At 56.6% G+C, this 24,631-nt stretch overlaps 3 protein-coding genes across 4 annotated transcripts; 2 read left to right on the forward strand and 1 right to left on the reverse strand.

Moving 5' to 3' along the window:
* The first annotated feature begins 600 nt into the window (after nt 1–600).
* Nucleotides 601–10,690, forward strand: ACOT11 (acyl-CoA thioesterase 11). Of its 2 annotated transcripts, XM_068953223.1 has the most exons (16): nt 601–871; nt 3,336–3,534; nt 3,796–3,865; nt 5,598–5,658; nt 5,980–6,081; nt 6,462–6,597; nt 6,751–6,907; nt 7,005–7,124; nt 7,205–7,349; nt 7,991–8,046; nt 8,180–8,246; nt 8,488–8,571; nt 8,678–8,811; nt 9,455–9,586; nt 9,693–9,819; nt 10,119–10,690. In XM_068953223.1, the coding sequence occupies exons 2-16, from the start codon at nt 3,390–3,392 to the stop codon at nt 10,272–10,274; spliced, it is 1,692 nt and encodes a 563-aa protein (XP_068809324.1). In that variant the 5' UTR covers nt 601–871; nt 3,336–3,389; the 3' UTR covers nt 10,275–10,690. The 2 variants fall into 2 exon arrangements, with proteins under 2 accessions (XP_068809324.1, XP_068809325.1); XM_068953224.1 differs by lacking the exon at nt 5,980–6,081 and having other exon boundaries at nt 745–871.
* A 1,169-nt stretch (nt 10,691–11,859) lies between these two features.
* Nucleotides 11,860–23,919, reverse strand: TTC4 (tetratricopeptide repeat domain 4). The gene is made up of 10 exons (XM_068953226.1): nt 23,823–23,919; nt 23,581–23,698; nt 21,977–22,138; nt 21,375–21,452; nt 20,418–20,542; nt 20,021–20,107; nt 18,965–19,179; nt 17,650–17,731; nt 16,732–16,814; nt 11,860–15,784 (listed from the first exon to the last, which is right to left on the reverse strand). The coding sequence occupies exons 1-10, from the start codon at nt 23,892–23,894 to the stop codon at nt 15,685–15,687; spliced, it is 1,122 nt and encodes a 373-aa protein (XP_068809327.1). The 5' UTR covers nt 23,895–23,919; the 3' UTR covers nt 11,860–15,684.
* Nucleotides 12,696–13,639, forward strand: TMEM205 (transmembrane protein 205). The gene is made up of 3 exons (XM_009683281.2): nt 12,696–12,825; nt 12,932–13,095; nt 13,340–13,639. Exons 1-3 carry the CDS (start codon nt 12,726–12,728, stop codon nt 13,637–13,639), a joined length of 564 nt encoding a protein of 187 aa, XP_009681576.1. The 5' UTR covers nt 12,696–12,725.
* Nucleotides 23,920–24,631: the final 712 nt, after the last annotated feature.

Consider the following 24,631-nt stretch of genomic DNA (forward strand, 5'->3'; position numbering starts at 1 on the left):
CCGTCTGCGCGGCCTCTCGCACGCCCAGAGCTGCCGCGCCGCCCACCCGTCCAGGTGCCGGCCGCCGTGTCCCTCGCCTTCAACGTCTGAATTAAAACGGGAAAAACCAAAAAACAACAAACCCGCAGCAGCCCAGAACTCGGCTTAGTCTGAGGGGAAACGGCTTCGCTCCGTCGCTGGGGGGGCGGGCGGGCGGGCGAGCTGGATTTAGTAAATTAAGTAAATTCCGATGGAGGGGTTGAAAAATAGGTTACCTTGTAATTGAATTTTTTTTGCCTGCAGCTAAAGAAAAATTAGCCTTCCTGCTATCTTGTGCAGGCTGGGTGTTCGCGAACTTATCAGCGTGTGTAATAGCTTAAAGGGCAGCGTGGCAGTAATTCGGCCCAGCCTTTCCCAGTTCTTTCCTTCTCAGTAGCTCGTCTTTTTCTTTTTCTTTTTTATTTACACTTTCCCCTGCCTTTAAACTCAAAGCGCTGCCGGGGAAACCCACGGGGAAACTCTGCCGCCGCCGCTGGGGGTCCGGGATCCTCCGGCCACCCATCGTCCCCTCTGCTCCCCCGCCGCCGCCCCGCGTCCCCCCTGGCCCGCCCCGCACGCGCCTCCCCCACAGATTTCAGCCGTCCCGAGGCCACGCGCCCGAGAACTGTAAAAGACAGGCGGACGGCGATGGAGAACTGTAAAAGACAGGCGGACGGCGACGGACGGGAGGCAAGAAGCTGGGCGCCCCGGGGCGGCTGCCTTCCCTCGGCGTTACGGGGCACCTTGGCTCCCGCCAGCCGCTGGAAACAGCGTTCGTCCAAAAACGACTCTGACCTGCCGCCCGGGGAGAGACGAGAACGCGTTTCAAGGGCAACGTTCCTCCTTCGAAACGGTGGGAACCGGTTTCATCGCCTCTCGGCGGCGGCGAGCCAACCCCGCTGCCTTACAGGGGCTGCGTTAGGAGGGCAGAAAAACGGACTCCCTCCCCTACCTGCTCCCCGAAAGGTGACAAAAACCCGCGTGTTTTTGCCCCGATGCAAGGTTAAAGTCCGTTACTGAAACGGGCCGGCGGGCGCCGTCCGCCTCCGAAGGGGGAGGCCCGAGGGACGCTCGGGGCGCGCGGCCGGCGGCTGCTCCCTCCCCGCAGGAAGCCGGGTGGCTGACGGCCGCGGCGAGGCCTTCTCTCCCGCTGGCTCCCCGGCGGCGGCCCCGCGTCTTCGCCTGAAGAAGCTTTGACCCAAACCGCGCGCTTTGATTGCCCAGCGTCGCCTACAAAAGCGCCCGAATAACATATGAACAGAGCAACGTCTCCCCCCACCTAGCAGGCCGTAGGGCTAAAGAGGTGGCACAGAGAAATTTGCTTTTCCTTCCCTAATTTCTGGCAGTTTGGTGCTGTTTGCCCCCTTCCCCGCAACGCTCCCTCTAAGAGGTGGCCCCCCAGCAGCCGCGGAGGCTTGGCCGGCCGACAAACCGGGGTCCTCCGACTCCCGGGGGGCAACCCGAAGGGAGGGGAGGCTTTCGGCAAGGTGCGGGGGGAGCGCCGGGGCCCGGCCGGAGGCGCCCCCCGAGCTGGGGGGAAGTCAGCCGGGATTTAAGCCCTTTATCCGGATGTGCCGCCGAGGCGGCCGCATCCCTGCGGGAGCTGGAGGATCCTCCCTGGGAAGAAACCCTCTGCGTCGCCCTCTTCCCCGCCGCGAGCCGCCCCGGCAGCGGCCAGGCGGCTGGACGAGGCGGTGGCCGAGACCAGAGCGGGGTGACGGGCGGCCGGGTGGCTAAGCGGCACCGGCCGCGAGCTGGGAGAGCCCGGAGCGGGCGGCCGAGGGCAGGATTGCGAAAGGGCCTCCTTAAGGGAGCGCAGGGACGACTGCCCTTACGGAAGTGGAGGCAACGGGCTGGCGGCCGGCCCGGGGCCGGCCGTGCGCTGCGCCCAGCCACCCGGCCACCCGTTGCCCCTGGGGGCCGCCCGCCCGCGCCGCCTCTCCGCCGGCCGGGGTGAGCGGGGCGGGCGCCGGTGGTGGCCGGGGTGGGGGGAGATGGACCGGGGCCGGCGCGGCCTGGCCGGCTGCCCGAGCGGCTGCCGCCAGCGCCAGGCCGCCGGGAGGCCGACGCCGTTCGTCGGGGCCGGGGGGGGGGGTTCGGGCTCGGAGGGGGCGAGCGGGGCAGCGGGCAAGGGAAATATCCCGCTTGGAGGTAGGGTGGTTTTTTTTTTTTTTTGGCTAATGTAAACTTTTTAATTTTTTTTTGGGGGGGGGGGGCGCGTGCGCCTGTGTCGAACTGGGTCACTGGAGGGGTGACGGAGTAGGAGCATCGTCACCTAGGCGATGTGTCGATGTGTCTCGTTGCCATGGTGACCTGAGGGCTGCATCAGTCACCAGCTTTAAAAATTTGACGGCTGAGCGAGGTGGAAGGTGGGGGTTTTTTTTTGTTTTGTTTTTTTTCCTTTTTAATGAGGGCAGGCGCTGGCTTGCTTCGTTTCGATAACCGGATCGTCTCTAAAAATACCCGACGGCCCCAATATCTCCGGGCGCGTTTGCCAGGGGCGCTCCCCTCCCTCGGCGGGCCGGCGGGAGCCAGCGCCCCTCCGGCGGCGGCACGCGTCCCGGCGAGGGATGGCGGCTGCCGCTGCCGCGTGCGAAAGGCGAAAAGCGGGCGAGGGAGGTGGCTGCCGGCAGCCCGCCAGGGACAAGGTGACCCGGCCGCGAGCGGAGGGCGCCGCAGCCAGCAGCGGGGGCGCTGCCGGGCTTGGGCACGGCCGGGCTTGGCCGCAGGGACATCGGGCGGCGGGTGAGCGGCCTCGTGCCGCCAAGGACGCGCTCCTCGGCCGCCTCGTGACCGGCCCCGCCGCCGGCATAGCTGGGAGTCTTTCCGCCGGCCGCCGCGGGCCTGACCCCGGGGGAATGACGGCCGCCGGCCCGGGGCCGGCCCTTCTGCTACGCGCCCCCCCGCCGGCAGCAGTGCTCCCTTTCCGGGGGTCGGACCGGCGCTGGGTTTCCCGTGAGCCGAGCTGCTCTGGTCTCAGCCCTGCGGACCCAGCGCCAGGTGCTGATACCCCCCCCCAGGGCCGAACCCGGGAGTAAGTCAATGAGAGTGCACATTTTTACCCGCGCCTGTGCTTTGCTTCGATGTTGTTGTCGTCGTCGTCGTTTTTAGTAGCTTTGCCGACCCTGAAAACCCTTTTTTATTTTGGGAAGGGCGCCTGGGCTGTGCCGGGCTGGGGAACGTGGCTCAGGCGGGACGGGCAAGGAGCCGCGGGCAGCGGGTTCGATGCGAGACGCGGCAGGCGCTGGCGACGCGTCCCGGGCTCGCGGCGGCCCTTTGCAGCTGCCTCCTCACCGGGTCCCCGCTGTCTCCCGCAGGGCTCCGGCTCGGCGGCCGAGGACGGCGGCGAGCGGCCGGAGAGCGCGGCGAGCATGGCGAGCGAGGCGCCGGCCGGCGGCGGCGGCGGCACCGAGGTGCGGATGAGCCAGCTGGTGCTGCCCTGCCACACCAACCACCGCGGCCAGCTCGGCGTCGGCCAGCTGCTCCAGTGGATCGACGCGGCCGCCTGCCTCTCGGGTGAGCGGGCGCCCGCGCTGCCGGCCGTGGGGAGGGCGGCCGTTCGCTGAGCCCTCGCTGCCCTGCCGCTTTCGCTTCCTTTGCGGCGCCCGGCCACGGGGCCCTCTCCAACCCGGCCGCATCCCCTCGTGTTTGAGCGAAGCAAGCCCGCCGGCAAGCGCGGGCCGCCTCCGCCGCCTGGCGTAAGGCTGCCGACAGCGGGTCCGGGGTGGGCGGCGGGGGGATGATGAGTAACCCCTGCCGTTCGTTTGCCCTTTGCAGCCGAGAGACACGCCGGCTGCCCCTGCGTCACCGCGTCGATGGACGACATCTATTTTGAGCACACCATCAGGTGAGCGGCGCCTCTCAGGGCGCTGGGGCCCGCGCGGCGGCGGTGGCGGCGGCGGCGGGGTCTTCCCAGGCCACGCGTTCCCAGGTGGCTCCGCGGGTCCGAAGACGGTCGCCCGCTGTGCCGGCTCCGGGCAGCCCTCGGCGGGCCGACCGCCACCTCGCTGCGCGGGGTCGGGTGCCACGCGCCCGCCGCACCCAACGTTGGGGTTTCGGCGGCCGAGCGGTTCCTACCAGCGGCGAGGAAGGGCTGCGCTCCGCCTTCCCCCCTCTGACTTGAGGCTGCAAGCGAAGTCCCGGACGCGGCACCCACATCAGCTCTCCCTGGATCCATAACCCTGTTCTTTAGCCCCGGGAGCCGGCTGTGGAGGCCGGCGGCTCGCCGAGGCAGCTCGGGAGCAGCAAGCCGGCAGCAAGACCCGCCTGCGCAGCGAAACCCGCTGCTGCAACGCAAACGCTCTCGCCGCCTGCCTCCGCCGGCACCGGCGGCTCTGGGCTCGGGCGGGCGCCGCCGGCTCGCGGCCTCGCTTGCACCCCGCCGCGCGGCCGCCGGTGGGGGCGGCCCTCGCCCCGGCCCCGCCGACCTCGTCCTCGCTCGCTAACCGCTCTGCCCGTCTCTCGCTTTTCTTTCTGCACCAGCCCGACGTGTAAAAACGCTCCTGGGCGGCCGCACGGGGAGAGCAGTGTCTGGTACGGAGGTTTGAGCCGCAGCCGCGGAGCCGCCTAACCGCCGCCGCCGGCCGGCACTAACCCCGCTGCCGTGACCGGGGGGCCCCGGGCGGCCGCTCCCGTAACCCCGCTAACGCCTGCAGCGAGCTGCCCGGGCACCGGGCAGAGCCCCGCGGGACTCTGCAAGGCTTTCGGGTTTTTTTCAGCGTTAGTTGGTTGAAACTGCACGTCGTGCTTGGGGTAACGGGAAGGTTAAGGTACGATACGCATCCGCACAGGCTCTTCCCGATCTCCATTTTCGAGCCCTCTGCGGTGCAGACTTGCTGTGGCGGTAATAGGCTTTATTTTTCAATTTAATGTCATAGCATTGGTCTCTTTTAGAGGATGAGGGACATCCTTGATTTAAGAGCGCAGCTGGTAAAGAGTGTTTTCTATCAGCTGCGTTTATTAATTTGATCAGTACCATTTGGAGTAGGTCAGGCCGCAGAGCTAAAGTTGCTTGTGTGTTTACTCTGAAGCCTACTGAAGGCCAGGAGGAGGGAGAGCATGGCCTTGGAGGCGGAAGAGGAACTTGAGCAGTGATGATGCATGAGGCTCCAGGGAGGCTCCTCCTGCTACTACCTGCAAAGGGGGCTGTTTGGGGCCGGTGTCTCTCACCAGCGAAGGGAGCAGGGATTCGGCTCCTGCCTGGGGGAAACCTGCCCTGTCCCCTGCTTGGCGCTGCTGCCCCCTTGGGGGCTGGTGCCTGAGGCTGGAGGAGGCCGGCAGAGCTGTTGGGAGTGTGCCCGCTGCATGGGACGGGCCGCGGGGGGATGCACCCAGCCTGGTATGCCATGGCTTTCCGGGCACCCTTTGCCCCACGTGCCCTTTCCACGTGCGGTTACTCACGGAGGAAACCTCACCCAGGCGCAGCCCCCTGGGTCAAGCTGCAGCCGTTTTTGGTGGGCAGGGAGCCTCAATGCAGCGGCATCTCCCTGGAGGAGAGGCTCCTTGATTAAATGTTTTAGAAATATGGGATATTGCCCGCTGATAACCCCCTAATGCTTTTTTTTCTTTGTTTTTTCCAGCGTTGGGCAAGTGGTTAACATCAAAGCCAAAGTAAACCGAGCGTTTAACTCCAGCATGGAGGTTTGTATGCTGCAACCCTTCTCGGCTTCCCATGCCACCCGCGTACACCCTTGCTGTATTTGCGTCACTGCAGCTCCACAGCCTTTCTGTTCCCTGTGGCCATGTAAAGACCAAAATGCTCCTCAAGCTTCCACCTAGCATGGTAATCCCCTCCTGCTTGGCCTGACTTGGGATATATGGCTTGCCTCGGTCAAATATTTGGGATCAGTAAGCCCTGGGGGTGCTTGTAGGAAGCTCCCGGTGCTTGGCAGAGAGGCCTGCGGCGCAGGAAGCCCTTCCCGTGGCCTCCTCGCGGCTCAGTGGCGTTGTGTCCCTGGCCAGGTGGGCATCCAGGTCAGCCACGAGGACCTCTGCAGCGGGCAGCAGTGGAGCATGTGCAAGGCGTACGCCACCTTCGTGGCGCAGGGTCACGCCAATGCCAAGGTGAGCGCAGGGCACGGTGGGGATGTGTCTCACTGTGTGTCTGCTCTTACTGCACCGCAGGAGCTGGTGGTGTGGCTCGGGAGAAGTGTCCCTGGGTCACCTTCCAGGTGATCTGCATCACCTTGAGGAACCATTTGCCTCTGGTCCCTCTGTAAACGGCTATGGTATGATCCAGCCCTAGGACTAGCTCTGGTCCATGTAGCTTGGGGCAGGTGGTGCATCTTCCCCTTTGGAGGGGACTGACCCAAAAAACAAGAGCTCACAAGGGCTATCGAGGAGTAGGAGCAAGCGCTCCACCACAGCCGTCTCCAGCCGTGGGGCTGACGGGGGCCCCGGAAGCCTGGCCGTGACTTGGTTTGCCATCTGTCCTTTGTGTTCAGGTCAAGCTGAAGCCACTGACCCCTCAGACGGAGGAGGAGAAGATAGAGCACAGCATCGCTGCAGAGCGCCGCCGCATGCGCCTGGCCCACAAGGACACCCTCAAGGACCTCCTCACCCGCAGCCCTCGCGAAACCGGTACTGCGTCCCGGGCGCTGAACGGAGCGGGATTTGGGGGTCAGGCCCCAGACTAGCCCCAGGGGCCTGCAGTCTCGTCCTGGCTGGGATGAGGCTGGGAGAGGTTGGCACGGGGGGGCCCATGTGCTGAGCAGGGTTCTCCTGCCGTGGCAGAGCTGGAGACACGGGACGGCAGCATGGCGGTGCCCGCGGAGAAGACTCGGGTGGAGAGTGTGGAGCTGGTGCTGCCACCGCATGCCAACCACCAGGGCAACACGTTCGGGGGGCAGATCATGGCCTGGATGGAGAACGTCGCCACCATCGCTGCCAGGTAGGGGCGGGGGCAGTGGCCCTCGGTGCCATGGTGGGGTTGGCGAGGTAGCGTTCAGCCCCGGGCGCGAGGGCTGACGTGCCACCTGTCCCGGCAGCCGGCTGTGCCATGCTCATCCCACGCTGACCGCCATCGAGATGTTCCACTTCCGTGGACCCTCCCAGGTCGGCGACCGCCTGGTGCTGAAGGCCATCGTCAACAACGCCTTCAAAAACAGGTGAGAAAAAGAGGGAAAAAAGTATTTTTTGGAAACTTTGCAGCGCTTGCATCTACCCTGTCTGCTCTGCCATCCCCCAGCATGGAGGTCGGGGTCTGCGCTGAGGCATATGGGCAGGAGATGTCCACGAGCCGCCGACACATCAACAGCGCCTTCATGACCTTCGTGGTGCTGGACGAGGAGGGCCGACCCCGCACCCTGCCCATGGTCGTGCCCGAGCCGGAGGTGAGGATAGGAAGGGCTGAAAAGACCCCCGGTCACATCTGGATTTTTCCCTGTTGCGGTGCTACGGGACCCCTGGGGAGCAGCGTGCAGCTGAATCGTAGCCCCAAAAGGATCTAATTTTATTGTCTTCTCCGATTCACTGCAGAACAAATGCCGCTTTATTATGATGGAAATCAAATTGCTCAATAGCCAGTGGATTAAATTGATTGCTCTGTATAACTAATAATAAAATAAAACACTTGCCCATGTAGGGATGGAAATGTATTGGCTGTGTGAGGCTTAACAGAATATTGCTTGCAATTTTGGGCTCCTCTTTTCTATAATTTAAGGGATTTTTTTCCCCTCAGTGAGGGGAGTTGTGGATGTGCTAGGGGATGTGATTTATGTTTCAATGCCAATCGCAGTGTGGGGTTTTTCCAAATCTGCGGAAGCCGGCACCCGTGGACTTCCTCCCAGATGTCGACATAGTTCACAGTTAATCGCTAACCGTGGCTTCCCTCCGTATCCAACACGGCAGTGGACAAGCGTGGTGGCGCAGCGCCTTCCAGCCACTCGTTCCTTGTTGAAGACTTTGTCCTCTCCCTGAAGGGTTTTTGTTTGTTTGTTTTCTATTAACCTGATGTGCTTTCCCCATTTATCAGGATGGAGAGAGGAGGTACAGAGAAGCCAGTGCTAGGAAAAAGATTCGGCTGGACAGGTGAGCGGGGGCGGAGGGAGGAGATGGGAGCCAGGAAGGGGCCGGTTCCCTGCGAGCTGCTGGGCGCTGGGGTCCTGGGACTGCCGTGGCTGATTCCCATCCTGCCATAAGGAAAACAGTTCCCTTTCCATAGGAAATACATCGTCTCCTGCAGACAGACCGAAGTGCCGTTGTCCGTGCCCTGGGACCAAAGCAACAAGGTACCGTGTTGCTGGCGTTTCTGCACAGGGTGTGGGAAGTGTTTCAGCTGCTTTGCTGCCTCTCCTGGCTCCGGGCTGATCTGGAAACCCGGCATAGAGCCATCCTGTGCTAAACGGCGTGCGCCCGAATGAGCTGCTGCACGGAGTAGATGCCTGTGCTGCTGCCCACGTCAAGCAGGGGAAGAGTTGGTGGGTAAAGGTCCAAACAACCCCTGATGCCCTTCTCGTGTCCCTGCTGCAGGTTTATCTGAGCTACAACAATGTTTCCGCGCTGAAGACTCTGGTCGCGAAAGCAAACTGGGTCCTGGCCAGAGAAAAGGAAAAGGTACTGAACGCGCTGTGCCCCGAGTAAGGATTCCCGCGCGTGCCGTGGTGGCTTCCCGCAGGCACCTGCATGCACCCGTCGCACTGCTTGCTGTGTGCCTTCACAGGTGAGGATGTACACGCTGGAGGAGGACAAGTTCCTCTCCTTTCGCATCGAGATGACAGTCTGCATCCCCGCAGCCCAGGCCTTCTCCCTCCTGTCCGACCTGCAGCGGCGGCACGAGTGGGACAGCCACTATGCGTGAGTGCCTGGAGCGTGGTGCTGGTGGCTCCCCGGCCCGCTGGAGGAGAGCCACCAGTCCTTTTCTGCCCACCGCTTTTCTGCCCGAGAACATCTTGGGTGGTGCTGCCCGAGCTGTGGCCGCCCTCACTTTGCAGGACATGTGAAGTGCCCCATGCTCTGCCCATGTGGTGACAGATAAGGCCCCTTAGCCTAGCTCAGGTGCTTATGACTCAGCAAAGGAAGAAATACCTTCTTCTGGGCCACCCGTGCTGGAGCAGTCTGTCCCTTCCAGGGAACAAGCCTGTTCACCTTGGAGCCAACGTTTCCCGCCCCGGTGCGAGCCATTAGCCAAAAGTGAAGCCATAAATAAGATTAACCTCCTCTTCTGGGGAAAACACCACTCTGTGGGGGCTGCTGAACCCTTCTCTTCATTGGAAAGGCTCAGAAATTCTCTCTGATCTCCAACCAACCAAACTCATAAGCAGAAAAGGCCCAGGAGGTGCAGTGTCCTGCCCATGCAGTTGGCTTGGCCGTAAAACGAAGTGTGAGGGCAAAGCCTTCAGCCCCATCGCCAGCACCTGGCCCACAGCCTGCCGCTGTGTCCGTACCCCTGGACTGTGCTTGCTTTGCCTCGTGTAACCGTTGCCCTCCCACCTCCCAGGAGTGCTGAGCTGGTCCAGCAAGTGGACGATGATGACGTGATCTACCACGTGGTGAGCCAGACACTGAGCCACGAGAACAAGCCGCAAGACTTCGTCATCCTGGCGTCCCGGCGGAAACCCTGCGACAAAGGGTAAATTGGAGCGCGTCGTGTCCCCCGTGGGGTCCTGGCCTCCGCCGCCCCATCGGCTGGGCTGTGCCCTGCTCACTGAGCTCTTGTCCTCCTTTTTCTCCTACAGGGACCCCTACGTGGTGGCTTTCCGGTCGGTGACACTGCCCACCCACCTGCCCAGCCCTGGCTTCACGCGGGGTGAGACGCTCTGCTCGGGCTTCTGCATCTGGTCGGAGTCGGAGGAGATGAGCAAGGTGAGACGCCGCAGAGCCACACGTGGAAAGGGGTGTCCTCTCAGGGCCGGGGTGTCCTCTTGGGCTGGTGCACAGCTCCAATCCTGAGTTGTGACATGACCAAGAGCTGAGCCCTGCCTGTCCCCATCTATTGAGGAGTTTATGGCCACTAGATGAGGGCAGACGGCATTTCTCCTGGCCTGGCTGTCCCTCTGCAGCCCATCAGAAGGAGGGCCAGCCCCTACCCTGCTGCACACACACAGCGGAAGAGGTTTCAACCTCCGCACACATCCTTAACATATGTATTCTGTGGGTTGCAGGTGGCCTACTACAACCAGGCCACGCCGGGGTACCTCAACTATGTGACGACCAACATTGTGGGCCTGTCCTCCAACTTCTACGCCACCTTCGTAGCCTGCGAGAAGTTCCTGCTGAAGAACAAGGACGACCTCATCCTGCGGCTCCAGGATCTCTAGCGGTCCCTCGCGCAGGCGGGGGGCAAGTGGTTGCGTTTAGATGAGTAGTTCATTAGCGGCATTACTAGGAGAGCAGCAATTGAAGGGTGTGTGGGTGGTGGGACGCCTCGGATGTGCCTGAGAGCGAAAAGGGATGTGGTGGAAAGCTGGAGTTGGTCAGAGCCAGGTGGCGAATCAGGGAAGCTCGGCTCAGACCTGGCCACCCCGCGGATACTGCTGGTCCTTGCGTGGCTGCGAGTTGGCAGCGTTACAATGAAGCATAACCCAGTGCACTGAAACGTCGGAAATGTCACGTCTTTTTTTTTTTTTTAATTTTCTAAGCTGTTGTACATGAATTGATTTTTCTAGTTCAGTGGATGCTACTTGAATCTTTGTATGATCCGAACTCTTACTAAATAGATGATTTTTTTTCTTTTTCTTTTTTTTAAACAATTTATTTAGAAGGGACACTGCTGCTGTTTAGGGCAGTGAATGGAGAAAGGAGCTCTGATTTGGGGAAGGGAGGGCAGGCGGGGGCACCGGCTACCCCATCCGCCCCCTTCGATGCGCCTTCCCTTCCTGGGGGGCACCCGCAGGGCTGTGAGACCCGCTCCTGCGCCCTGGTCACGCTTAGCGTCCGCTCTGTGTCTTTCTTGATGAGGTTGAGACAGAGGGAGGTGAAAATGGCTGCATGGAAAATGGACTTCTCTTGTTCAAGGATCTTGTTGCAGCAGCAGAGGCATTTTGAGGGTTTTTCTCGGCTCGCAGTGAGTCGGGCGCTGTGGGGATGGCTGCATCCTGCTCCTTGCTGGCCCGACCCGAGGAGCGGTGCTGCTGGCTGGGGCGGGCAGAAGGGTGACAATAAAAGTGCATTAAAAGCAAAAAAAAAAAATAACTACACCTTGTGTGAGCGTCTGCTTCTTCTTCTGCGAACATGGTACAAAACACAATTTTTTTTACGGAGACCTCTTATTGCCTGAAACACTGAGCCATCCAGCCCCTTCAGCACCGCAGTGTGAGCCAGCCTTTGTGCTTATCCTCAGAAATTGCCGCTGCTTGATTAAGTGCAGGGAATGGTGTATTTGTCCAAACATTAAACTTTAACCGACCTCTTCGTTGCCTGCAGTATTGCACCCTACGCCACGAAGAGGCACGCTGCGGACTGCGCTCAGCTCTGGCACGAAGCACTCGCAGTCAGGTTTGGGGAGAAGATCGCATTCCCTTTTTTTTATCTTCCCCTCCCAGATCCATCTCAAAACGAAGGTGCTAACTCCCGGTGCTGCCTTGCCGCAGTCGGGAGCTCAGCGCCGGCGACAAGCGGTGCCCCGGCGCGGCTCGGCGCCGCTCGAGTCTTGCAGCCGGTGCTTTGGGTGGCGCCTGCATGGCGCGGTGCTGCAAGGGGCTGGGCGAGCCGCCCGGCCCGAGGGGCTGCGGGAGAGGGGTCCTAGCAGCGAATAAAGCCCAATAAGGAGGGCTGCCAGGGATGGAGCAGTAAAGATGCCCGGAAAGACAAAATAGCTATCGGCCAAGTAAAGGCCGTGAAGACAGCCGAGGATTTACGGCCTTGGGCTCCAGGTGGGATTCGAGTGCTTTCGCCAAGACGCAATTCTATAATTACGAAGGGCTTTTATCAATGTAAAACTAAATATACAGAATATACAGGAATTGCTATATAAATATAGACTCTATATTTTGCAGGGGGAGCAGGACATCATCCAAAGGCGGCATCTCTTTCAAGGCTGCCCCTGCTGTAACTCACGTCCCAGACCACGTGTTGGCCAAGGGGAGGAAGGATGCTGCGCCGCACAGCCGGCTGCTCTCCGGTGAATGGGAATAAAGCAGAATCGATGGGCCGCAGCCGTGTGGCTCCCAGGTGGTTTATTTTAATTAAAGCGCTCCTTGCAGCAGAGCAGGCAGTTTCTTCAGAGCCTCCCTGCTCCAGCCAGAGCAGGACCCCCGCCGCCGAGCCAGGCCGCGGATCCCCGTGTCCTCCCGGTGCCCGGCCCTGAGCCTGGGGGGCTCTGGGCTAAGCGACTCCGGAAGCGGGGTGGGTGCAAGCTTGTTTTTCAGGGCGACACCTGTGCTTTTTGGCTAAAACGCGCAAAGCCGTTGCTGGCTGGGCCGGCGTTTTTAAGCCGGGCATTCTGCTGCCAGAGGAGGGACTTTTCCCAGATAAAGGCAGTTAATGTCCACAGTGTGGGCATGTATGTTTGTCAGGTTTTTTTTTTTTTCCCCCTTTTATTGACTTTGCACTTGTTTCTGCTGCCAGGCGTCAGATTGGGCTTTGGCTGGACTTTGCCGAAAGTCCATCCAAACTGCAGGTTATAGGGTGCTGATGCAGCACCCCCACCCGAGACAGGTTTTTCTCAGTGCAAGCCTGCCACGGCCGCTGCTTTTATCAGACTAAACTGTGTTTTGTCCTGGATCGAGCAGGTTGCCGGCGGGAAGAGCAACGCTGGCCGCCCCGGCACCATGCCGGCCAGCTCGGAGCCCCCCGATGTGGCGAAGCTGCTGCACCTCATCTTCCTCTCAACTTCCTGGGGGATGCAGATCTGGGTCACCTTCGTGTCTGGTAGGTTCGTTCCCGGCCCTCCCTCGCTGCTGTGATCCCCCGCCCGGGATCAGGGCTCGGCGAAGGGGGTCCTGCGTCAGGAGTGACCGCTCGCCTCCCCGCGCAGGGCTGGTGATGGGCAGCCGCCTCACCCGGCACACCTACGGCTTCATCCAGAGCGAGCTCTTCCCCTACTACCTCCACATCTGCTCTGCTTGTGCCTTCTTCAACCTGCTGATATTTGCCATGTACCATCCCAGTGAGCTGCTCAGCAAGGAAGAAACGACCCAGGTAGCTGCCCATCTTGAAAGGGGAGCTGGCTGCAGCCTCAGTCCCTTCCTCTGCAGGGTCTTGCTGCGCCCGGTCTGCCGAGGTTGGCTGTAAGCGGTGGCAAGCAGGTGCGCGGCTCCCGTCAGAAGAACCCAGTTAGCGCACAGATTCGAGAGCACTTTCTGCCTAAAAGGGCACAAAGCTGGCCAGAGATTTAATCCTCCACACACACTAAATGCTCACTGTTTGCACTGCTGCCTTGCAGATCACAGTCTTCTTTGTCTGCGTGGCTGTTGCAGCACTGAACGCGCAGTGGTTCGGGCAGATGACCTCGGACATCCTGGCAGACAAGCACCAGATCGAGCGGACCTACGGACTGGGCCAGGAGATCGGCTTCTTCACCAGCAAATCCTACCGGAAGCTGCGCGAGTCAGACCCTGCCTACAGGAAGATGTGCCGGCAGCTCATCCTCTACCACGCGCTGTCCTCCCTCTGCAACCTGTGCTGCATCGCGTGCAACGGCTGGAGCTTGTACTACTTGGCTGCTCACCTTTCTGCCTTGTAAGAGAGCAGGTCAGACGTCGGACTGCGTTTCGACGGGTGGCTGGCCAGAATCAAAGCAGTGGGGAAGGGGAAACTCCCCGCCGCCAATCTGTGCCTTGCTGTAAAATATCGGAGTTTTGAGGATTAAATTTCAGCAGCCTCAGACAGGGAGTCCTTTGCTTCTGTTTCCCCTCTCTGCTGGGAAATCCCAGTCCCCAGCTGTCACACTTACCTACCGCATTCCCTCCAAAACTCACAGGAGTTTCCCATCACGTAGACTATTCTGAACAGATCATTTTGCATTTTTTCTGATTACTAAATCCTTACCAACAGAACGGTTCGCTTCCTGCTACCTGCGGTGCCATGCCTCCGAAGGTGCTGTGCTGTTCCTCCCCCCGCAGCTTTGCGTTGCCTGGTTGTGGCGAGGTGCTCCGGCTGGCGCACTGCCGCTCCGTGGGGTTCATCCTGCCTGCTGCAAAGAGCAGAGTGGTACAGGGGACACAACGTGCCAGAGGCTGCCATGAGGGGACAGCTGCTAGCTGTCCTCTTCTCTTATGGTGGACTTCATGATGAGGATCTTTATCAAAGTTCCCAGCTTGTGTAGGCAGCATGCAAATTTTGTAGATTTTTTTACTCAGAAAGACCATTAAGATTTCTTAGAAAACGGCACGGCCAAAGTGCACCCGCTTGCACCGTTCAGCAGTTAGTGCTTTTTTCCTTCCGCTTTGCCAACTACAGAAACATTTTTCATAGTAGGTCAAAACCATGGTTTCAGTCCTTAAGAACTGCTTTGAGTTTATACAGTACAGATGTGCTCTCTGGAAGTAACAGTAATTTCTGATTGACTTTACAAAGTTGTTGCATGGATCGTTCATTAATTAAAAAGGAGACTGCTCAACTACTGAGACAAAGTTCTAACAGTAATAGCGGTTAGTGCATAGCCAGCGGCCTTTATGGCAAGCAGTGGTCGTGGAACTGAGTCAAAGCAGGACTGAATGGAGATAGATTTAAGAAACTGGGTTACGCTTCTTCAAATTCTTTCTCTGTGTATATTTGTGCACACTGAAGTAGTTTAGGAATAGCTAAATGGAACTCCAAGCTTTTGTTTTCCTTAGAGCTGTTTGAATCTAGCTCTGGAGTGAGAAAAATCTCTGTGATCTTAGCAGAAGTGTTTATGGCCGAATAGCTTTTTTTAAGGTCCTGAGCACTTGCGGTACTTATTTCTGCAGTCACTGTTTATCAGGGCAGCTCAGGGAGAGAGAAATGAGAGATTTAGAGTTACTTTTAATTAAAAGCTGAAAGTCAGCACAGAAGACCCTGTACGTTGGCTTTACCAGTTAGCGTGATGGATACGGCTGTTATGTTTGGGTTTAAAATTAGCGTATGTGAGTCTCTTGAATACCATGCACTATTTCATTCAGTGAGAAAAATGAGTGCCTCATTCATTAGGCAGGAGTCAATCTACTTTTAAAATAGATATGTTCATTTCCAGTTCATATAGGACAACAAGTAAAGTAGCAAAATGGTCAGTAAAACGTACTGCTCTGAACAAAGAGCTCTGCATCACTCTAGTCAGCAGTGGAGCTGAGTGGTGAACAAACGGCTGCTCCTTAATCCTCAGAGCTAGAGCGGGCCTGGGCAGGAATCCGACTGCATCAGTCCCGTGCCAGCAGGCAATACTCACCGCAGACTGCTGTTAAGCCCAGGTAACTACAGCTCACCTTGCAAGGAAATCAGTGATTTTTCACAGGTAAGTACATTCCCAGCTGCTGTTGCTTCAACCGCAGCTAAGGTTTGGCACTGCTCCAGGTTTATTTCAAAACTACATGCAGTCTATGACAGAGATGTCCTTTTGTAAGCCAGCTAGATTTCTCTTAAGTGAATAATCCCCTCTTGTAAATCCCCCATTCTCCTACCATCCTGCTTTGCTGGAAGTTTCTCTGTGTGCAAAGATTCCTTCTCCCCTGAAATGCGCAAGGGACTTTTGTACAAGCAGAAAGTTGCAGTCTGTAAGCAGACTACAAACAGTAGTCTCTCGCACAGGATTCCTCGTTTCCTTTTTGCTCATTATAGCCGATGCACCTTCTTGCTAGAGAAGTACTTCTTAGAGAAAGGAGAATGCTTTACAAATGCCAGAACTGTTGGAGTCCCAGCCTTCACAAAATACCTGCAAAGATTAAAAAGCGTCATTTGACTTCCCTGTATCTGGCCAAGCGTCATGCAAAGTGAGTGACTTCCCCCCTATTCAATAAAGACTGACCTCCCACAGGCTGATGACAAGCATTTTTGCCGATTAGCAGAGCCTTTCATAGCCATAGCTATACATATCCAAGGGGGAGTGTTTTATGTATCAATTCTTCTCCCAACATCTACTTCTAATTAGAATATTGAGCTGTTATTTCTCACTCTGAAAGGCTAGATTATTTTTGCACAGCCCTTCAAGTCTGAAACCGCAGGGATTATGAACGCTGCTGAGTTTTATGGAGTGACAGTTCAGACAGTCCACAGCAGCAGAACTAGAGCTCTGCTCCCACTGCGACAGACCAATCCACTAGCGTTTGGCAGCAGGCTCTCTCCAGCTAGCTACAGGATGCTGTAAGTTAATAGCACGAGAATTACAACAATATTTTCACTTACCAAACAGCAAGTTTTTCTCTAAGCAGCTGAACAACCCTTTAAAGTCAGTCTCAGATAGTGAAACTGTGCTGCATGCTGTGTTGGGGGCTGCTCACAAAGTTTGTATGCAAGAGCTTTGTTAACCTTCCAGCGTGTTCTCTATATGCTGACGCCTTTTTTAGAGTAGCACCTTATAGATGGGATAAGAAACAGTCCCTTTTGGGCTCCTGTCGTGTGTAGCCCCATCTTCCCTTCCCATCTCCTTTTAGTCCTGGAGTTGTTCTTTTTGAGGGGGGAGGGGAGGGAGGGGAAAATTGCTAACGCCGGGCACAAAGCCATGCGGTTCCACTGCTTTACACCTTCCCAGTTAAGAGATGCCAAGAGTTAAGACTGGAAAGTCAGAGAACAAATTGCACTTAAAGCCCAAAGCTCATTCGCTGTGCCTTTGTGCTCCCACTGGAATCCAACAGGTGAAACAGTGACCTAGAGCAGCCTCACCTCTGGTGCTGCAATACTTGCAGCAATGTGTGTTCTGGGTTCACCTCATACATTTCTGCTCTTTCTTCATCTTCAAAATAGAGCTGAAAAAATTTGGGAGGGTTATTAAATACTTAACATACTTTAAGGCAAACTACTAAGCTGCAGAGAGCCCAGTAACTACAGCACACCATGTATCTACTAGAAGTTTATCCAACTTTGGTACCACGCAACGACTGTCCATGTCAGATGCTAACTTCACCAACGTAGAAACTTTGTTTTGTGTAAATTCCAAGTCTTCCCCCTATAAATCAGTAACTGCTTAGCTTCTTATGACAGTGGCAGCAGGAACGCAAAACATACTGTCTGTTTCTGTGCTTTACAGAGAAGCAACCCAAATCTAAAGGCTGCTTTTTAACTGGTGAAATGCAGCAACGGTATGAGCTAAACTGATTAGGCTTAAAGATATTTGAACAAAATGGAGAAGATTTCAGAGATTCAAATGCAACAACTGTGCCTTAGACTGTGCATATACACACACACACAGCTAGAATCAAAGCTTTTAATTTGGTCAACTACACCGCCACTGTCCTTGTGGACCTGTCCGGTCACTGCACTACGGGCTGTCCTGTTGCCTGGTACACACGACACCAAAGTGGAAAATGGGAAATAACCCTCTATGTTCTTCTATATGCAATTCCTAAAAAAATTCTCCATACCTGCTAGAGCCACAAACAATTCACATTCTGCATTTTTTCAAACTCTTACTAGACATATATTGACTTAATGGGATTAAGTGTTTAACCCCAGTACTCAGTTTCAAAAATAACCTTTTTAAAAATATATATTTTCTTATTTACATTGAACAACTTCACTACGAGTGCGGTTAAAAAGCAGGTAGCTTCCTGGCTTGCTTGCCTAAATCTTAATTTTGCTCACCTCAAGATTGCTGGGAAGATATTTCCTCTCTAAATCCCAAGGTGGTAACTCAGCAAACATCACCATCAAATGATCAATAAATCTAAAAGCCAAAATACATAACGTTAACTTAGACAAAGTATTCTGAAACATCAGCAAAAACTAGAAACCACACTGTTGCATCTGACTAGTTCAGCCTCAGTAATCTATACAGTTGCATGTGAACGATGGTAAACATCCATTAGCAAATTAGAGAACAGACTCAAAAATAAGTTTAAATCAATACAAGGGCCATAGCTGCTTTCCTTCAAACTCATTGCTTCCCTAAGGAGACCAAGGCCATGTTTTAACTCATGCTATAGGTTACAAACTTGAGCAATGCAACAGCATATTATTTTTAACTTTTTACTTTCACAAGGGAAAAAGATGTCAAACACACTGCATTTTGCCTAAAACTGATTTCCCTTCCACGTGGTCCTATCAGCACCATGCTTCTTTGGATCACAGTGTCCAGAATAAGCCTGTGTGTCAGAGGCAGGATTACTCTGGTACTTTAGGACTGCCAGCGGCCAAATTGTTCTAAGAACCCATTCTCACTTTCTTTAGTCGTGAAAGGTGTACCTAACAATACTGTAAGAGAACTGCAGCTTTACTAACCTGTTTGCATTGTGATTTTGAGTCATGAATTTGTTAGTAACTCTGAAGAATACACATGCCCCCCAACAAAAAAGTTACAAATTCCAACCTCACAAGGCCAGAAAGTGAAGTTTGTATCAAGAAAAGTGGAATTCTCACCTTTTCAGTCACTTGCTTATAGTCTGAAAAGTCTGCAGTACGTTAGTCAAGCCTGCTGTAAGCCCTAAGAAAAAGTCCTGGGTCACTGCTGGCCGCAAAAGGTCCCTTTTGGAAGCGTGTTATCATTTTTAGGTTTATTCCTCTTTCTGAAACTCACATATTCGGAGGGCTTCTAAACAGCATCTTAATGAAATGCATACATGTGCACGGGGTACAGGTATTATTGACCACTGCTCCAGGCTTGCACTGTAAGCCCCTCTAATCTGGCTAGATATGATGTGCTTCTCCCTGCTATAAACTTATTTACCATCTAGATTTTGACCTTCCGCTATTTTAAGCGGCGTTTCTAAATCACAGAATAATTCAGGGTGCAAGGGACCTCAGGAGGACATCTAGTGCAATCTCCTGGTCAAAAGCAGCATCAGCTATGAGAGCAGAAATCTGGAGCTATTTGACTAGCAGGACAGTGCTTCGCCTACTATCTCTTTTCACTCGCTCACAGATCTCCTTTATTCAAGGAGGATTCTGATAGTGCATTCACCTCGTGTTCTCGTGAAAAGCCGCAATGAAGTCTGTTTGCTCGTGCTCTGGGTACAGAAAGAGGACAGGCCAGTTTAGGTTGCCGTCAGCGTCTAAGTGCACCTTTGCCCCCATGGCATTGTCAGAATGGAACCCATCTAAGGACATCTCAGCCAGAACATCTGACACTTCCTCTTCCTCATTTGAAGGCTCAAGAACCAGCTTGATACTCCTTCCCTATAAGGGAAGGGAAAAAAAAGAAGGGAGGGGGAATATGATCAGGAAAATTAGCAGTCAGTAGAAGGACAGAAGGACAAATCATGTCACTCTTACTAAAGAGTCTACTCTCAAACATGCCTCCAAAATCCTTCCTACAGTACTGGGTAGGTGACTGGTCTTCCCAGTAAAATGCAGATCCTCGACTAGACCCCAGACTCCTCATACAATGGATGAGGAGAGCTGGAAATCCAGAGGAGCCAGCATGCTGAGAGAAAAGCCTGAGAAAATGGTGGGGAAAAGGATGTATCCAGAGTGCTGCTTTTGGGGAGTTAGCACATGTAACTTCAGGATGCAACTACACACACCCACTCCAGAGAACACCTTCTCTTTCAGAGAACTGAAGAAGGCTCCCTCTTTCTTCTGACAGACAACTGCAGAAAAGGACATCAGAGTTTGTACAATATTTTAACATAGCCCCAACATTTGCTGAAGAAGTAAAACATCCAGGATCGTTTCTCCCTCCACCCTATCAGATGGCCTCCTCTGTTCCTCCACTGCAGTGGTGCCCACTGGCAGCAAAGAAGGCAAACTTCACTGCGCCAGGGCGATGCTACAGCCCAGCAGGCAGGTACCCTCTTGAATTCTTGGTCCAGCTCCTAAAACTGGGTTTGTATTTTATATTAGTTCTCTGAAATACATAAACAGCCCTGGGAATTAAGGCCGAAGCCACACAGATAAGGAGGATCCTGGTTTTGACTCAAAGCTTTTTGGCTCTAGCCCTCAAAAACACTTGCATATGAAAACACTTGAGACAAACAGAACTATTTAGAAAAAAAAAAAAACAACCTCAATGGCCCACCTTTATTGCTGAGAGCAAACTTTCCTTTTGACACTGATCTTTCCTCTCCATCACCTTTGCTTTCCTTGCATCCCGCTCCTCAGCTCGCTGCGTATAAGAAAAGGTTGCGTCATGGTCACACACAGCAAGTCAACACTTATTGTTGCTCTAATCTGCTGATGAGCGGAGAAATCAGTTCAGATCTCCAAAAAGATTCCAGCTCTTTCCCCCTACGTATCTCAACAATACATACTCTGCATAACCACCATGCAATTCTATTTGTGGAAATTATACTATGCAGAAACTTATATGGAACAGTCTGTATCAAGGAAACCCGAAGTACTTCTTGATACAAAGTGGGCAGAACAGACCAACCCTGGGATAGGCATAGTAGACTCCAGGCTGCCAAAATATTTACCTTTAACTTGTCCGCTTTAGCTCTCACTTCCATGAGCTTTTTCTCTTTTGGGTCTATTTGCAAGCCCTCCTCACACCATGCTATTGCTTCAGAGAAATTCTTTAGCTCCAAGTGACAGAGAGCTCCTGAAAGGATTAAGATTTTAATGTTTCTGGCATTGGAATCAGTATCCAACTGTTATACAAACCAGCAGTTATAAAGGTAGCATTCGGCCTAGTGCCTTCGAAAGGCATACGCAACAGCAGGTGTTATTGCTTTGCAGGGTAATTTTAAATGGCAGTATTTCAGCAGGTATATGAAAACCTCAAATACTTTAGCAGTCACTGTGTCATTTGCTAGTCAGAAATCAGTAGAATGATGCCATCAATGTCTATTACAAGTAAAATTATATCATTAGAATTAACACTTCAACATCTGTCTCATAAGATAAAATAAAGTAGTGATTTCCAAGGAATAAGAAGGGATTAAAATATATATACATATATATATATATATATATATATATATATACACACACACATACATATATATGTAGTGTCACTGGCAAGCAGAAAAAGTTATGTACTACAGTACGTCCAAAGCTGTTTTACAGTTAAGGAAGCCAAAGAGGAAAAAGACTTAGAGCTCGTGCTTAGATCAAAAATCCAAAACACGCACCTGTGTTTTTGGCAGAGACAGGAATAACACAACAAGAGAAGCAAAGGTACCACCTACAGCCACTGCTTTACGTTTTTGAAACAAATGCCGTTCTGGAACAACGTTACACGCCCTTAGCAATTTAGGGTTTATAAACAGTGTTCTTTAACACACAGAAACATGCAGTAAAACAAAGCAGCAGCTAAGTCTATTCCAAGGCTTAGAACAGCAACAGTATGACAAGTTAAAACAAGGTATGCAAGGCTATCCTGAAAGGACATTACTTGCACTCCGCGTAGTAATACGTGCTTTCGTTGTTACCTCTTATGATTGCTTTGAGATGGGTGGGCTTCAGCTTCCTTGCTTGGATTGCATCATTGAGAGCAGAACGGTAGTTACCTACAAACAGAGAACCTTTCATCTGCTTCAAATCCAAGCAGCTATCAAGGCAACAAAAGCCTTATGCAGAGGCTCCGCAATTCACTGCTTCCACAATCACTGTGAGGCAAGCGAAGGAGAGGACAACAAATTAACAGCAAAAAAAGAAAGGGCAAGAATCAACCAGACAGGTGACAAACTGTGGGCAGACCATTACCAACATGCAACACCAGTAAAGGCCAGAAAAGGCCAATCCTTGCTGCACGGATGCTGGACAGGCAGCAAGTTGAAGATGACGTGGCCGGGGAGGAGTGACAAAATGCTTCGCTCCAGCAGGTGCTGGAGCCCGGCGTGCGCCCGAGCTCCCGCCGCCCCCTGAACCAGCTCGGCGTTGCTGCCGCTGGCCGTGCTGTGGCGAGCGAGGCACAAAGCCTGCAGTGGTGCCCGGGGGCAGCGCCAGGTCCTGAGCGTTCAGGGGGTCTTTTTGTCACGGGGAAGCTGTTGGGTGAGAAAAGAGCAGGGAGAAGAAAGGCGGTGCGGGCTACCCAGGCGGGCCTGGGCGGCGGCACGGTTGGTGTGCAGCACGGCGCCCAGCTCCGGCTCCTCGCACTTCTTCTTCAGTCCTTCTGTGTAGGCGGCAACGGCCCTGCCGTAGTCCCGCTCCCTGAAGTATGCGTTGCCCTCGTCCTTGTACAGCCGGGCGAGCTCTGCGAGGACAGAGTGCGGTGCTGAGCAAGTGCGGCTGCCTGGCCCCCGCTCACCCCGGGCCCCACCACCATCATCACCACCACCACCATCGCCATCACCACCACCATCGCCATCACCGCCACCATCACTCCCACCACCACCACCACCATCACTCCCACCACCACCACCCCCCACCATCGCCATCACTCCCACCAGCACCACCATCGCCATCACCACCACCCCCCGCCATCGCCATCACTCCCACCACCCCCCGCCATCGCCATCACTCCCACCACCCCCCGCCATCGCCATCACTCCCACCACCATCACCATCGCCATCACTCCCACCACCCCCCGCCATCGCCATCACTCCCACCACCCCCCGCCATCGCCATCACTCCCACCACCCCCCGCCATCGCCATCACTCCCACCCCCCACCATCGCCATCACTCCCACCACCATCACCATCGCCATCACTCCCACCCCCCACCATCGCCATCACTCCCACCCCCCACCATCGCCATCACTCCCACCACCCCCCGCCATCGCCATCACTCCCACCACCCCCCGCCATCGCCATCACTCCCACCACCCCCCGCCATCGCCATCACTCCCACCACCCCCCGCCATCGCCATCACTCCCACCACCCCCCGCCATCGCCATCACTCCCACCCCCCACCATCGCCATCACTCCCACCACCATCACCATCGCCATCACTCCCACCCCCCACCATCGCCATCACTCCCACCACCCCCCCGCCATCGCCATCACTCTCACCACCCCCCCGCCATCGCCATCACTCCCACCACCCCCCGCCATCGCCATCACTCCCACCACCCCCCGCCATCGCCATCACTCCCACCACCACCACCATCGCCATCACTCCCACCACCCCCCACCATCGCCATCACTCCCACCCCCCACCATCGCCATCACTCCCACCCCCCACCATCGCCATCACTCCCACCCCCCACCATCGCCATCACTCCCACCACCACCACCATCGCCATCACTCCCACCACCACCACCACCGCCATCACTCCCACCCCCCACCATCGCCATCACTCCCACCCCCCACCATCGCCATCACTCCCACCACCCCCCACCATCGCCATCACTCCCACCACCACCACCATCGCCATCACTCCCACCACCCCCACCATCGCCATCACTCCCACCACCACCACCACCACCATCGCCATCACTCCCACCACCCCCCACCATCGCCATCACTCCCACCACCCCCACCATCGCCATCACTCCCACCACCCCCCGCCATCGCCATCACTCCCACCACCCCCCGCCATCGCCATCACTCCCACCACCCCCACCATCGCCATCACTCCCACCACCACCACCATCACCGCCACCCCCCGCCATCGCCATCACCGCCACCCCCTGCCATCACCGCCACCCCCACCACCGCCACCCCCACCCCCACCACCATCACCCCCACCACCTGCCGGGCTCTTCTCCTCGTCGAAGAGCAGCGACTGCAGGCAGGCGAGCTCGGGCTGCCGCGCCGCGTCGATCTCGGCCGGGCACCGCTTCATGAACATGGGGATGGCCTCCAGCTCCTGCCGGCACGCGCCGCGCGTCACACCGCGTCACACCGCGTCACACCGCGTCACACCGCGTCACACCGCGTCCCACCCGGCCCGGCCCGGCCCGCTCCGCCCCCTCCGGCCGCCCCCGCCCCACCTGCTCCCAGGTGTTTTCGTTGAAGCCGCCCCGGCAGCGCGGCGCCTCGCCGCCCGCCCCGGCCTCCGCCATGCTGCCGCCCCGGCCCGCCTCTTCCGGCCGCGCAGGCGCCCTCGGCCCGGCCCCGCCCCCACCGCCGTCAGACCCGCCCCCACCGCAGTCGGTTCCGCCCTCTGTCACCTCCCGGCCCCGCCCCACCGCCGTCAGACCCGCCCCCTGCCACCTCCCGGCCCCGCCCCACCGCCGTCAGACCCGCCCCCACCGCAGTCGGTTCCGCCCTCTGTCACCTCCCGGCCCCGCCCCACCGCCGTCAGACCCGCCCCCTGCCACCTCCCGGCCCCGCCCCACCGCCGTCAAACCCGCCCCCTGCCACCTTCCGGCCCCGCCCCACCGCCGTCAGACCCGCCCCCTGCCACCTCCCGGCCCCGCCCCACCGCCGTCAGTCCCGCCCCCCTTCCCGACCCCGCCCCACCGGAGTGGGCCCCGCCCCCAGGCTCTCGGCCCCGCCCCCTCGCGGCCCCGGGGCCCGTCCCGTCCGCCGCCCCCGACGCCTCCCGCTGCCGGGCCTGCGAGGCGGAGGCGGGCTGGGGAGGGCCAGGCCTCCCGGAGCCCGGAGCCCCCTGCCCCGTGCTCGGCCAGGAGGAAAGCGCTGGGGTGGCCGGAGCCACCCAGGCTTTTAGCTACCCGGGGGAGGACGCCCCACGGGCTCCGGCGCAGGCCGTTTTGGACCGTGGCCCACACCAATCCCGGCGTCAGGTCCCCCGCTCCTGCCCCGTTCGTGGTTGCAGAAATCCCGGCGCAGCTGCTTT

The sequence above is a fragment of the Struthio camelus genome, chromosome 8 (genome assembly GCF_040807025.1).
Source record: "Struthio camelus isolate bStrCam1 chromosome 8, bStrCam1.hap1, whole genome shotgun sequence".
NCBI classification, from domain to species: Eukaryota; Metazoa; Chordata; class Aves; order Struthioniformes; family Struthionidae; genus Struthio; species Struthio camelus.

Coding starts and splice junctions, on each gene's coding strand:
- ACOT11 (XM_068953223.1), top strand. CDS start 3,390: ATGGCGAGCGAGGCGCCGGCCGGCGGCGGCGGCGGCACCGAGGTGCGG. Junction 7,350..7,990: donor TGGTCGTGCCCGAGCCGGAG/GTGAGGATAGGA, acceptor CCCATTTATCAG/GATGGAGAGAGGAGGTACAG. Junction 8,572..8,677: donor TGGCCAGAGAAAAGGAAAAG/GTACTGAACGCG, acceptor GTGCCTTCACAG/GTGAGGATGTACACGCTGGA.
- TMEM205 (XM_009683281.2), top strand. CDS start 12,726: ATGCCGGCCAGCTCGGAGCCCCCCGATGTGGCGAAGCTGCTGCACCTC. Junction 12,826..12,931: donor CTGGGTCACCTTCGTGTCTG/GTAGGTTCGTTC, acceptor CTCCCCGCGCAG/GGCTGGTGATGGGCAGCCGC. Junction 13,096..13,339: donor GCAAGGAAGAAACGACCCAG/GTAGCTGCCCAT, acceptor GCTGCCTTGCAG/ATCACAGTCTTCTTTGTCTG.
- TTC4 (XM_068953226.1), bottom strand. CDS start 23,894: ATGGCGGAGGCCGGGGCGGGCGGCGAGGCGCCGCGCTGCCGGGGCGGC. Junction 20,108..20,417: donor CTAAAGCGGACAAGTTAAAG/GTAAATATTTTG, acceptor TCTTATACGCAG/CGAGCTGAGGAGCGGGATGC. Junction 19,180..20,020: donor GTTTGCTCTCAGCAATAAAG/GTGGGCCATTGA, acceptor CTTCCCTTATAG/GGAAGGAGTATCAAGCTGGT.